General features: G+C 38.6%; 1 protein-coding gene across 1 annotated transcript in view; it reads left to right on the forward strand.

Moving 5' to 3' along the window:
- Positions 1–11,458: 11,458 nt before the first annotated feature.
- The window catches only part of LOC126481902 (UDP-N-acetylglucosamine--peptide N-acetylglucosaminyltransferase 110 kDa subunit), a 143,861-nt gene continuing 140,957 nt past the window's right edge, over positions 11,459–14,362 (forward strand). The window contains exons 1-3 of the mRNA XM_050105863.1: positions 11,459–11,594; positions 11,698–11,812; positions 12,277–12,427. Coding sequence (XP_049961820.1) covers positions 11,713–11,812; positions 12,277–12,427 — 251 coding nt within the window. The 5' untranslated portion in view covers positions 11,459–11,594; positions 11,698–11,712. The remainder of the gene's footprint in view (positions 11,595–11,697; positions 11,813–12,276; positions 12,428–14,362) is intronic.

Here is a 14,362-nt window from a genome sequence, read left to right on the forward strand (position 1 = left end):
TTTCTATCATCAGCAAAACCTAAATGTTTTTATTTCTTCTCCCTGAGCTGTAATTCCTACTTCAAAATTTTATTTGGTTTCCTTTACTGCCAGCTCTGTGTACAGACTGAATAATATTGCGGATAGGCTACAAACCTGTCTCACTCCCTTCTCAACCATTGCTTCCCTTTCATGCCCTTCTACTCTTATAACTGCCGTCTGATTTCTGTACAACTCGTAAATAGCCTTTTGCTCGCTGTATTTTACCCCTTCAGAATTTCAAAGACAATATTTTAGTCAACATTGTCAAAAGCTTCCTCTAAGTCTACAAATGCTATAAACGTATATTTGCCTTTCCCTAAAATCTCTTCTAAGAGAAAACTTGGCGTCATTATTGTCTCGCATGTTCCTAAATTTCTCCAGAATCCACACTGATCTTCCCCGAGGTAGGCTTGTCCCAGTTTTTCCATTCTTCTGTGAGGAATTAGTGTTTGTATTTCGTAACCACGACTTACTAAAGTGATAGTTCGGTAATATCCACACATGTGAGCATCTGCTTCCTCTGGAATCGGAGTTATTATATTCTTCTTGAAATCTGAAGGTATTTCGCCAGTCTCATACATATGGCACATCAGATGGAATAGTTACATCAAGGCTGGCCCTCCCAAGGCAGTCACTAGTTCTGACGGAGTGTTGTCTGCACCAGGGGCCTTGTTTCGACTTAGGTCTTTCACTGTTCTGACAAGTTATTCTCGCAGTATCGCATCTCCCATCTCATCTTCATTTACGTCCTCTTCCATTTCTATAACAATGCTTTCAAGTTCATTTCCCATGTATATACCGTCTATATACGCCTTCTATCTTTCAGCTTTCCCTTCCTTGCTTAGGGCAGGTTTTCTCAAAAGACACAATAAATCGGGAAGACTAGTCTTCTAATGTGTTCCTGTCTAAAACAAATGCCGTAGATTGCTCTTAGAAACTATAAAACATTTATATCATTTTATCAAGTTGCGAGTCATGTACAAGCAAGATCTTGCAAGAATTCATTTGTACTTTGATTTTCAAGCAGAAGCACTACGTGTATTTGAAATATACCATTATTCGAGGGATTTATGGAGATTTTCACGCCAGCGAAGTTTCAAGATCAAGACTGGTTTAAAATTTAACCTCAGTTTTACAGATGGAAAATGTGAATCTCAACAGAAATTTTCAACAAAACTTTCAGGACTCGATTACCCTGGATTGTAGTTCGTCATTTATGTTCATAGGCCTGATCTGTAAACGTTCATGGTGGAGTATGTGCAGAATGACAGCATCATAAGCCTCAGTATAAACTGTTGGCTTTTATAGTTTTTTTTCTTCGCAATCTCTTAAAGTTCGATTTGTAGAGAGCGAAGAATAATATTTGTACATGTTGTGTGAAAACAGGTTCTTGAAAATTTTCAAGACGGATTTTCTTGAGGTGATAGAGGTCCTTCTTTAAATCGACGCTAGTTCAAGTTTTGTAACATTTCTCTTACGATTGGCTGTGACCTCTCATAACAGGGCGCGAAGTGGCGAGAGGGGGCGTGGGAGGGGTGGAGCGCGGACGTACTGCCCGACAACAAGGGGTTGTCATTTTATCTCATAGCAGGACTCCTTTGGTTGTTATTTGTGGCATTACTACAGCGCTACGCCCCGTTTTGTTGCCCTTCATGGTAAGCCATCTTGGGCTTACATTTCAGCAAGATAATGCTCGCCCACGTACTGCGAGAGTTTCTGCTGCTTTTCTCTGTGCCTGGCAAACCCTACTTTGGCCAGCGATGTCGCCGGATACTTCCCCAATTGAGAACGTTTGGAGCATCATGGGCAGGGCTCTCCCACTAGATCGGGATTTTGACGATCTTATGAGACAGCTGCACAGAAATTGGCACGATTTCCCTCAGGAGAACATCCAACAATTCCGTCAATCGGTGCCAAGCTGAACAACTGGTGGCGTAAGGGCCAGAGGTGCACCAAGACGTTACTGACTTGCTCAATTTGTGAACTCTTTCTCTTGAATAAATCATCCATTTTTTTCTGAAAATGTAATCGTTTGTTTGTTTGTACATGCACATCGCATCTATGATAATTCTTTCATGGTACGTGGCTTTTTTGTGTGTTAGAGCAGCCGTTATGGCAGTGGGCAAGGGAGGAGGGGGATCATAGAGTAGTAGCGGCCGAAGGATGGGTGTCAGATTTTTGTACTATGTAAGGAAAAGATTTCTGTAAAGAAATACTGTTAGCGCCAAATTCTCATTTCCATGAACCATTTTAGGAAGCTCCTCCTTCGTTAAGTAGCTGTCTTATTTTACAGGAATTGACTAGTATATCCTATCAGCAGGAATGCTAAGAAACGTCACGAGTAATATTTAATCTCACAACCCCTATCACTGATCACACCAGGCATAGCCATTTACCAAATATTTGAAAATCACTAGAGACAATTAGCCGATTGACAATGTGATGCCACTTCTTCGCAATGCTAACTCCAAGAACAGGACTTCAATCACAGCCATCCGCTCGATTTCAGCAACGCTGCCGGAGTCAGTTCAAAGACAGTAAGTTAGCTAGAAGTTGAAGTCTAGAGAGTGTTCAGTAGAAGCAGTTCACCGGATTTAAAATAAAGTGATACAAGTTCCGTGATTCCTATGGATAAGTGGCTGGTTCGCAGTGGTGACAAGAGATCCCATGAAGTGATTCACCGAGTGTCTCTTCTCTTTCAAAAGTATGCAGTTCTGATAAGGAAAGACATTCGAATTTTAGCAAAGAACATTCCTCTTTTGCATCTTCGTCTGTTCCAATCAGCAATGTTAGTTCCAAACTCAAAACCGAAGTGCATAAACATCAAGTTGATTATCTGATATTAGGCTTTACCAGCATGCTTTTGAACAATGAGGTACGACCACAATGTTTCCTTTGTTTGAGTATTTTAGCCAATAATAGTTTGAAGCCTACAAAATTACACCTACAGACAAAACACTCAGACCATATAGACTCATCGATTTTTTTAGCCATCATGAGCAACAACTAAAAGGAAATGTCAGATTCCCTAAAAAACAGGTATCAGTCCTTAAGGAAGCCCTACGCACATTCCTAGAGGTATTCTTTCTAACTGCAAAATGCAAATCACCACACGTTGTCGGTGGAAATTACTTTTTCCCGCAGCCGTCAAAATGTGCGAAATAATGCGTGGAGAAAAGTTTGGTGAGAGTGTGAAGTCGATACCACTCTCAGATAATACCGTAGCTCGTTGTATTGATGCAACAGCCACGGACATGAAATGTCGATTCGTACTACGTCTTCATGACAGCTCAAAATTCGCCCAGCTGTTTGATGAAAATGAATGCTGATATCGGAAATCTTCCCAGCTTCTTGTTTTTGCACGCTATTTTCGTGAGAATGAAATGCACGAGGGTATCCTATTTTGTAAAGATCTGGAAGGGAGAACTGGCGAAAATGCTTTATTTCTTGCGAATTCCGTTTTTGTTGACAACATTCTGTCAGGGACAAACTGTTTTGGTATATGTACTGATGGGCCGGCTGCATTTATTGGAATTAAAATTCATTTATGGCAAGAGTATGTGCTGTTTCTGCTTCTGTAAAATCCACACACTGCATGACACACAGACAACCGGAAGTCAAAGTGCTGAACAATGCAGTCATTCTTGGAAATTTTATGAAAGCACGAGCTTTAAATAGCATGCAAAATTCAGTGCTTTGTAAGGAGGTGGGCGCTACACATGACTCGCTTCTATTGCACGCCGAGGTCACGTTGGTTGTCTCGTGGTAAAGTGCTTCCTTGCAATGTGGAGCTGAAGGATAAACTTTGTCTTTTCCTACTGAACAGCAATCCTACTGGCGGCTCTATTTCTGGATGAAAAGCGGGTTCTGATATTATGCTATTTGGCCGACGTTGTTGAGAAACAGAAAGATCTCTAAGGGGAGTTGGAACGCCCTATCCCGACAACGTTAAACTTAGTGAATTCCCTTCCCTTTATTTCTGGAACCACTGTAGTCATTGACGTGAAACATTTATAGGGCATTAAACCGTATATTCTGAGTCTACTGAACTACAATAATTGCATTTCAGCCACTGCTTTCGGAAATACAATTTTTTAACTACACGGTTAAAATTTTGTGTACTTTTTTGTACATTATCTTACATAATTTTAAGTATACGTAACATTATATTCATCTTTTAGTTCAGTAGATTCAGGATATGTATGTTATCACTCCTTGAAAATTTGAATACTTTTCTCGAAGTGGTTTCAGAGATTTAGGGAAAAATGCAACAGAAAATGTAAATTTTCAGGAACGGATTCTAAAGTTTCAAAAGACTGTAACTCACTTAACTTATGCTTATTTTTAGTCACTCAGAAGCACCCTGCACCATACTGTATATCATCCTCTCGATCTTTTCGCAAGTTCTTTCTTCTTTCTGGACTTCTTAGTGGCAAACTGTGCTGCATACTCTGCTTTATCAATGCAAACCTTGTCCATCTGTTCAAGTTATCCGTTGCAGTTTGCTCCAGGATTAATTCCCATGTGCTGTAGCACTTTCACCCTACTACCAATGTTGTCATCATTAAAAGCAATAACAGCATCCATCACTGACCCCCCACTTCAGTGTCTTCATTCCAACAAAAACATTTTTTGGTAAGCGAGTCCATGTAAGATAACTGAACGACTCATTGGGATTTTGAGTCTGGCCATGCAGACACTTCTTCAGTAATTCAGGATTTGCCAGGTCTCTGTAAATAGGTTTTGTGGTATCCATGACTGCTGCTAGGATGGAATGTTGATGGCTGTATGAACTGTTTGAGTGCTGCGCATTGCGGTAATTGCACCATGAATCAGGTCCAGGAGGGCAAAGGTGGTATACTGGTTTTTGCATCAGTTGACAGTCTGTGGAAGAAGGTAGCCTATACTACCTGCTTCATTTTCAACAAATTCTCAGTATTATTTCTAATGGCTATCTCATAATACTGCTGTAGTTCATCAATGATTTTGTCTGTCAGCCTGCCTCTTATGGTTTTACCATCAGAAAGTTTCTTGTCTCTCAAACTTTGTTTCATCTTCTTTTAACCTGGTGCCCATCCTCTTCTGGACATGACCAACACATTCCAGTTTAGTGATAATCCTCTCACCATAAGGCTGAACGGCTACTATTTGGGTCTCCATGACCTAAGAACTTAGTGTAACACACTCCCATTTTGTTCATAGATCGATTAAAAATTTCAATAGCTGCAGAGGCCTCCATACCACCACTTGTTCCATCATAATTTCTGTCACAGATATGCCCTTCTTTATTCCCTAATTTACACTTGTAACAATGTTTGGTTAAAATCTGAAAATCTATTACCTTCCCAGTATCCACACTGGTCGTCGAACCAACAGAATTCTTAGAAGTGTAGCCACACTTCAGACAAGTGCCACCAAAAGCTACTGGTATGTCAGTCATACCATCATTTATTTCAACAGCTTCGTTTGCAGGACCCTTCATTGACTTACATGCAACAGATTCCTCAGCAGCTCCAATAAATCCTGCATACTTGTCGATTTTACAAGGTGGGCATGGCATATTCATCAGGGCACACATTGTTTCTGCTGCAGTGTATCCTTTGCCAGTAGCTCTCAGTCCATAAAACCACCTAACATTCACTTCAAAATAATTATCTTTACACTCATCAGAATACCAAAATGAATATGTTTACAACTGGCACAATTAATAATAAGTTTCCTGGCTAGTCCATTTAATACCTCACTGTCTTCACGGAAACTAACTGGCCCTCCACATATTTTACAACAGACGCATTCATCTAACACCCTTGTTAGGATGTGTAAATCTATCAGAATATAAGCTAACCTACCATTTACATCACTTTCGTTTCGAGAAAACTGTGTATCACAACGTTTTATTTTAATCTTCGAAGCACTAATGGGCGTTTCTCTACGTACTGACGGGTTTGCCTGGATTTTATTGTCTGCAATTTCACACGCCACATGATGAACACAGTGTTTCCCTTTATTCGAAAACGTGTTACCACGAAATCCACGTTTCTCAGACACTTCGTTTTGGCGTCATACTTTACTTTTTGAGAGATTTACCAATCTGTTCATCACTTTTCCTTGGAAAAACGTTAGCACTTCGACGTACAATGCGAGTTTATGCTATGAAACGATACGATGCTGTTTTTGATAGTGCTGCCGATACATACACGTAATTAACCTTTATAACACAGCAATCCACAGCCTTCTATTTCTGTATCAAAATTATCGATTTTATTAGATCTTGAAGTATGCACGTAAAAACTTTAACATTTTCAACCGGTGTAGATGATATTTAGAAAAACAAAATAAAATACTTCCCATGTATCATTTTATTCGGAAAATTGCAAATTTTATAGTGAGGTAAAAATTCGAAAATGTGAAAAAAAATTCCGTTTTAACTCCACTTTTATCATCTCAAGGCCTAAAGAGTAATGTCATGTTCATACGCTCGAAATTGTTTACTTTAAGAGAAAATTTGGCTTTGGAAAACCCGGATGGAGAAGATGAACTGCGATATTGAGGTGAATGAAGGTAAAATTAGTAGAATTGGCGTAGAACATTTCGAAGCGCTTAGTCGAGAATTCGAGGATTAATTTCCAGAACCTTCGTCTGAGTATGCCCGGCTCCACAGTCTGTTCAATACTACCATTAACAGACCACTCGTCAGACAGTAGAACAGGAGAAACTACTTGAACCCTCAAGTGACAGAACACTTCGAAATGAATTTAAGTCGAAGTCTCTTGAAAATTTTTGTGTGAAAACTCGGAATGAATATCCTAATTTAGCAACAAGGGCAGTGAACGTGTTATTACAATTCGCATTAATTTGCATGTGTGAGCCAACGTTGTCCCTAATGACATTAATCAAGACGAAACATCAGTCTCGACTGCACCTAGAAGGAGATCTGTGATTTCTTCGCAGATTCAAGCACACACATCACACTATGTGTGCAAATGTCAGAAATTTTCTGAATTTTGAACCATATGCCTCTTTACTCTCGTTTATTTTTTTTTTGGATGACGAGATTGAATACGATAGTTCCTAAATTGGCATTTAGGTGTTGACATTTGTTCTATCTTCATCTGTACATCGTGATCTTTCAAATATGAAAACATTCTAAATGAATTAAAAGCAACATAGACAGAAACAGCTATACTTTAAATAACTAACTAATTTGTAAAACAAAGTAATTAAATATATACATTTGCTCAGTTCCAGTAATTTCACATGCAGCCGTAGTTCTTCATAAACTAGCTGTAATTGTTAGCGTTCACTCCCTTTGAATAATACACGTGTATGAAAATTTTTAAAAGAATGTTGAACTCTGATATGCTCGACGAACACTCTATCATTATTGTTGTTTTTGTTGTATTGATAGTTGCAATAATTGGACACAAAAAATAGATATCGTGGGTCACTTTTATGCCAAGTATGAGAAATGTTGAGGAAGAACAGGAAATAGGGGGAGGGGGAATAATATATGTTTCAGAAGGGGAGTGGTGGCGCTATGGAAAGCGTTTGAGAACGCCTGTCATATAGTGTATTAAGAATACTCCATACCCCCAGATCTAGCGCCCCTTCCCCCCTACAAAAAATCGTATTCCGTCCCCTGCTCATATATAAACTTCAAATGGCTCAGTTGCTCCAATCTGACATAGATTATATAAATTAAAGTCCTATACATCCTACACGTAAACGCGTACTTAGTATTCATAAATGCCCGACAAATAATCTAAATAATTTCTTTCGAAGATAAACCGTTGTCTCCCAGTATCTACATCTACATTTATACTCCGCAAGCCACCCAACGGTGTGTGGCGGAGGGCACTTTACGTGCCACTGTCATTACCTCCTTTCCGGTTCCAGTCGCGTATGGTTCGCGGGAAGAACGACTGCCGGAAAGCCTCCGTGCGCGCTCGAATCTCTCTAATTTTACATTCGTGATCTCCTCGGGAGGTATAAGTAGGGGAAAGCAATATATTCGATACCGCATCCAGAAATGCACCCTCTCGAAACCTGGCGAGCAAGCTACACCGCGATGCAGAGCGCCTCTCTTGCAGAGTCTGCCACTGGAGTTTGCTAAACATCTCCGTAACGTTATCACGCTTGCCAAATAACCCTGTGACGAAACGCACCGCTCTTCTTTGGATCTTCTCTATCTCCTCCTTCAACCCGATCTGGTACGGATCCCACACTGATGAGCAATACACAAGTATAGGTCGAACGAGTGTTTTGTGAGCCACCTCCTTTGTTGTTGGATTACATTTTCTAAGGACTCTCCCAATGAATCTCAACCTGGTACCCGCCTTACCAACAATTAATTTTATATGATCATTCCACTTCAAATAGTTCCGCACGCATACTCCCAGATATTTTACAGAAGTAACTGCTACCAGTGTTTGTTCCGCTATCATATAATCATACAATAAAGGATCCTTCTTTCTATGTATTCGCAATACATTACATTTGTCTATGTTAAGGGTCAGTTGCCACTCCCTGCAGCAAGTGCCTATCCGCTGCAGATTTTCCTGCATTTCGCTACAATGTTCTAATGCTGCAACTTCTCTGTACACTATAGCATCATCCGCGAAAAGCCGCATGGAACTTCCGACACTATCTAGTATGACGCCAATCAATTAAAACCTGCCATTTGCTTTATAATGTGCCCATGTGTTAGTTCTACTTCAGATCCTCACGCATTCTTATTTCCATGAGAACTATAAACCGTCAGTCGTGTAGCCAAAGTCTGTTGAATTTTCATGTTCTGTGAAGTGCGCAACTGTAGCTTATATTCTGCTGACTGCAGTACAAAGTAGTATCATTTTCATGGTTTACTATTTCGAATAGAAGCAAACGTTTCGTCACATGCGCTTAAATCACTGCAAATTCCAGTACACGAACTCCGAATACGATTGAGGTAATCCCCATTATGTGATTTAAGCAACCATGTAATTATTCGCGTGCGCCAGATTCAGAACACAACAATAACGTTTTAGTTGACTTGCTCATACTGAGTGAAAGGGGCAATCTATAAATATTCAGTTTCAAGAGAGACAACTTATCAGCCAAGATCGCATTTGTAAAACCTTTATTTACAATGACCGGTTTCCGTAAACAGAGTTACCATCATCTGATCTCGCTAAAGCTTAATGGGACACTTGCATTAACCTTTATCGAGATCAAATGATGGCGACTCTCTTTGCCGAAACCGATCTTCGTAAATAAAGGTTATACAAATGCGATCTTGGCTGAGAAGTTGTCTTGTTTAAGTTGAATATTCTTTTATCCGAGTCTTGGGTCAAGGTAGATGTTCCCTTTACTGTAGTCTTGTTGTCAACCCAAAAGGATGGCCTACTCTTAAACGTGATATTCAGTCACAATAGTATACGCGAGGTAAATATATTAATATGATATTTTGCATGATGTTGTGTGACTTTATTTTATTAATGATACAGTTACTTAGAGCGTAAGGTTATCATACGCCCATGAATAGCCGGACACTCTTGGCTTTATAATTTTGTCTGGGGTTGCACGAATGCCCAGGGTGACGTATATGGGGAAGTGTGGTTGTCGGTTCCGCCACAACTTTTCACTTAGTCGTTTGGCAACGCAATAGGGTTATTGTGTATATGTTGCTTTTGTGTATAGAACAACTCATCTACACGTTTTTGATCATTTTATCTGTATTCGTTTTTTGCCTCATCGTTTAGCAATGGCTAAAAGAAAATGTTTTTTTCATGTTAACCTGCAATAGGAATAGAAATTTTTGAAATATCAGTATTGAGTCAGAACTTCCTCCTTGTGTATTTAATGACACAATGAAAACAAACAAACTATTTCTGAAAGAAAGTCCTGTCTAGTGAAAAATTGCAACTTAATAAATAAAGCTAAATACTTCAGTAAACTGTTAAGACTTTTAAAAATATATTGTGTGTTGGACGCCAAAAAGTAAAAGAAAACGGCGAATGTCCTGGTCTGAACCCAAAAACATATGATATGCCTATTTGTGTGTAGTTTTGTATTAGTGTCACATGTTTCAATCATTTGTTCATACCATCATTTTTTTGTTAGTGACAATTAACTAATTCACAGCAGAACAGTCATTATAATGATGCTATTCATGTGTGATGAATGGCTGTATGGCGACGACCAAGTGAAAATGAATCTTAATATTGTAAGCATTAAGGACTGATTACCAGTCATTACACTAGACTGACGTTTTCTCAAGAGCTGACAGGATGTTTCCAAAATCTTTCGTGTTGAACATCTTGTAGATATTTTCGTGTTTTGCGAGAAACCTGTTACTGCAGCCAACACAGTCCACATCATTAACTTAAAACACACACTATAACGGTCGTATCATCTTCCATAGGCTGCACCCGAAATTACTGTCATCTATGACACGCTGTCTGCATGTGGGCAAGTGCTCAGATCCGTCGCTAAGATCACCCGATAACGGTATCACTGAGTACGTTTTCTTTAGGAGATTTCGTTGCGATACTGATTTTAAAGATTTCTGAAAGGCCTAAAACAGCTGTCAACAAGGCTGCCTCTTTGCTTGACTTTTTGGAAATTACGTATAAAGAACGAAAGTTGCGTTCCGACGGTCATACGGCGATCGGAACGCGAAATAATTTTTGTTTGGTTGATGCGGAGTGGTAAGCTTTAGCGCCTACTTCAGGCTCGTTAAACGAATATGAATTCAACTTTTGTTTCATTAATCACCGCTAAACCCGGACTCTGTGCAGTTAAAATTTGCACTTTTAGTTGTAACAAGATGATTAACGTGAAGTCAGAGCTGTAGCAGATAATTTCGTATCGATGTTTCGAATGATAAAAAGGAGGCCTAGTATTTGTGCTCACATTTCAGATCTTTATTCCATTAAGAAATATCAATATGCAACTTTGACATTCACCTCGTGTCGTAACAAATATACTCGATTTAAGAAACCTTCATAGTGTGTTCATAAACGCTGTACATCTCTGTTCGTAGCAGAAAGATCTTAAATCCCATTTTAAAATTCCCTTTAGAGTCAATAGACAGGATTTTTATTAAAATTATCTGGCTTTGCCAAAATATTACATGATGACACTTCAAATGAATTACTAAGTATACACTATGGCGAGAGACATTAAAATATCATTGCATTGGTCAGTGAAACGCATATTTTAATTTCATACTACGCGGATTAGAACACGCTACTGTGATGTACCCTGCGCGCTATCTATCCGACGGATTTTGTACTTCGTGAAGTTACTCGGCATTCATAATAAACTAGACTTGCTGAAGAATTTTTCTCTGTATTAACATATTTGAAGCATCGATTGGAAGTGGTGGATCCAAAGTCCACTTTGTTTGCATTTATCTGAGTTTACATTAAAAGCCTATAGCTTTGTATATCATTTTATCGTATTTGCAGCTCCGGCTGCTGCATTTGTTTCCTTAGCCAATCGGAATCAAGGATGTACTCGAACGCTATAGCACGCCATCTGTCTATTTTAGTCACCAATCATCCAAAAAAGTGCATCCATCTTGATTGCTGGTAGGCAACGTGGAATGGGTTGGATTGTTAAAAATTACATGTAATTGCTGTAGGTTCAGCTGATTAGTGTATAGATATTAATTTATACCTGTTCAAACTGGAGTCGTGGGCGGCTTCGATGCAGGCACAGCAAGTGCAGCAGCAAGCCCAGCATCAGCAAATTACCGGGGCCAATGTCATTCTCAAAATGAATGATATACAGCAGCTCTCGACTGTCAGTAAGTATTGTTAATGTTCTTGATTGGAGGAAGATTAGTATTTAAAACGAATGGTACGCCTTTTTCTTGGATATATTGTTTTAGGTTATTGTGGACATTTTCAGTAGTTTTGATAAATGCCAAATTACAGAATTATAATGTCGGACATATTAGTTTCATTGCATTGAGTGATATCCACGTTTATGTATTTGCTTTGGTGTTTTTCCGTGATGAAAATAGTACCATTGCGAGATTCTGTTTTTTAGTTTTTGTAGCTAAGTAGTTCTAATTGTGTCGATGGTTAGTTAACTCTCGCACTCATATTTTACTAAAACTCGGTCGTGTTTGTTAAATTTTATTTTTCTTTACTTCAAAGTTTGACCAAATCTGAAATTATGTTGTGATCTCATTTCTTTGAATAATCAGACATTGACGAAGTTGCACTGGACGTTGGTAACTTAAGATTTTACCCTCTAATTTTCAAGGCTTGCTGGAATTGGCGCATCGGGAGTACCAAGCAGGCGACTATGAAAATGCTGAAAGACACTGTATGCAATTATGGAGACAGGAGACAAACAACACTGGAGTATTGCTGCTCCTGTCATCTATACATTTCCAGTGCCGCAGGCTTGATAAGTGAGCAATATCATTTTGTTACCGCATAGCGTTACAGTATAATTATATTTACATTTTTCACTTGTGTAACAGTGTAATACCATTTCACAAACAAGTGTATATGCAGGGCATTAGCAGCTGCTGAAAGTCCTGGTTAATGAAAACATGGGTGACAGCTCATAACATTTGGTTGAACCATACTAACAAGTTAATGGCTTACAGCTGCAGCTTCATGTGCAACAAAAATAGTGACATTAATCCATGACAGGTTAACCCAGTCTAAGAATATTTTTCACCTTTGATGATTAATCTAATAATTTTTGTTGTACCTGGAGATGTGGCTGTAAGCTAGGAATCTGGTAGTGCAGTCAACTAAAACAAAGTTTTACTAGGTGTGAGAAATTTTTTTATCATGTCATAGCATTTTCCACAGTTGCTACCCACTAGGCCTACCTAGATTAATATTGGAATTTGGACACTTAATTGAAATATCATTGTGTTCAGGTAGAAAATATTAGAAAAGGCCTGTAGATCATAATGAAATGGGTAGAGAAAATGCCTTATTTCAGAAGTGTTAACTGTAAATCCCAGTACTTTGTTTTGTGACTTAAAAAAATAGAAGTTAAATGACAGTTCTGTATTAATGTCTTAAGAGTGATAAATTTCTACTTGCCTTAAAACAAACAGAAGTTTTTTGTGATTTCAGTCTTTTGAGCTGTAGTGTCATTTTGGAAGACTGGGCTGCAAAGATTTTTCCAGCCATCTTGATGAGTTTTGTGAGAGATTGCTTAGTTATCTTTGGCAAATGCTGGGCTATATTGTGGTAGAGGTCCATCCCCTTCCCTTTCAATAGTCCATTTTATGAGAGACCACCTAATAACTTAAACAAAAACACTATTTTGCCTGGTCAGACTGTATAATACAGAAAAGTCTTAATTCTGCCTCCAGATTCAAACAAAATTTTGGTAATTTCCAAGAATGATTACCTATCGAAGTCGCGATGTCCAAACGATAAATACCGAACATGTGAGCCTAAATTGATCACACAACTCTGGTGGTGGGCGTTACGAGTATGTTTACGATGGTCACTACAGCAATGACAAAAGAAGACCATTAAAAAAATACTTGTAATGACAACGGAGATGACTTACCTTACTCGTTGTCATCATGCGGAAGTCCATGTGATGTGTACACTATGGGAACAATTCCCATTTTGTCATTTATTCTCGGAGGTATGTAACTTAGAGCAACTAAGGCAACGACGGAAAACGGATAAAGACAATCACAAATAATTGATCATAACACCGGCCACCAGAGTCGCATGAGCGATTTACAATTGCTCGTTCCATATGTATAATTTGGACACCGCAACTTTGATGGGCAATCATTCTTGGAAATTATCAAAATTTTAACCATTATTATATAGCAAGAGCACTAACGGACACACGATTCAACAATGCATTGTCTAAATATGTTACTTGACTATTTTAGTTTACTGTGTCCAGCCTAAGAACTAAACCAGTGCCTATAAACTAAACCAGGCATACATTGAACCATACATTCCATAAGTTTTTTTATTTAGAATATTGTGAAACATTCCATGGCATGTGTTGCAATTTAAAAAAAATTTATACTTGGTGAATGTAAAAGAGCTCCCTCAGTAGGATATCCATTTTGAACTCCAGTCTGATTAAAAGTACCACATTGTTCTGAATTCACAATATGAAAATATGTGGTCTTCTCGAACATTTTGGAAAGCGAAGTAAGAAGTGAGGCTGGCAGTTAATTATTGATACATAGTAACATTTCTTTGAGAAGTCTAACAATGACAATTTGAATCCATCTGGGGAAACACCTCACATTAATTATATTTTACATTTGTAACTAAGTCACATTACATACTATAAGTACAATAAATACAGACTTTTACTTTTGAGCTTCATGGTGATTTTCCTT

This window comes from Schistocerca serialis, chromosome 1 (genome assembly GCF_023864345.2).
Source record: "Schistocerca serialis cubense isolate TAMUIC-IGC-003099 chromosome 1, iqSchSeri2.2, whole genome shotgun sequence".
Taxonomy (NCBI): domain Eukaryota; kingdom Metazoa; phylum Arthropoda; class Insecta; order Orthoptera; family Acrididae; genus Schistocerca; species Schistocerca serialis.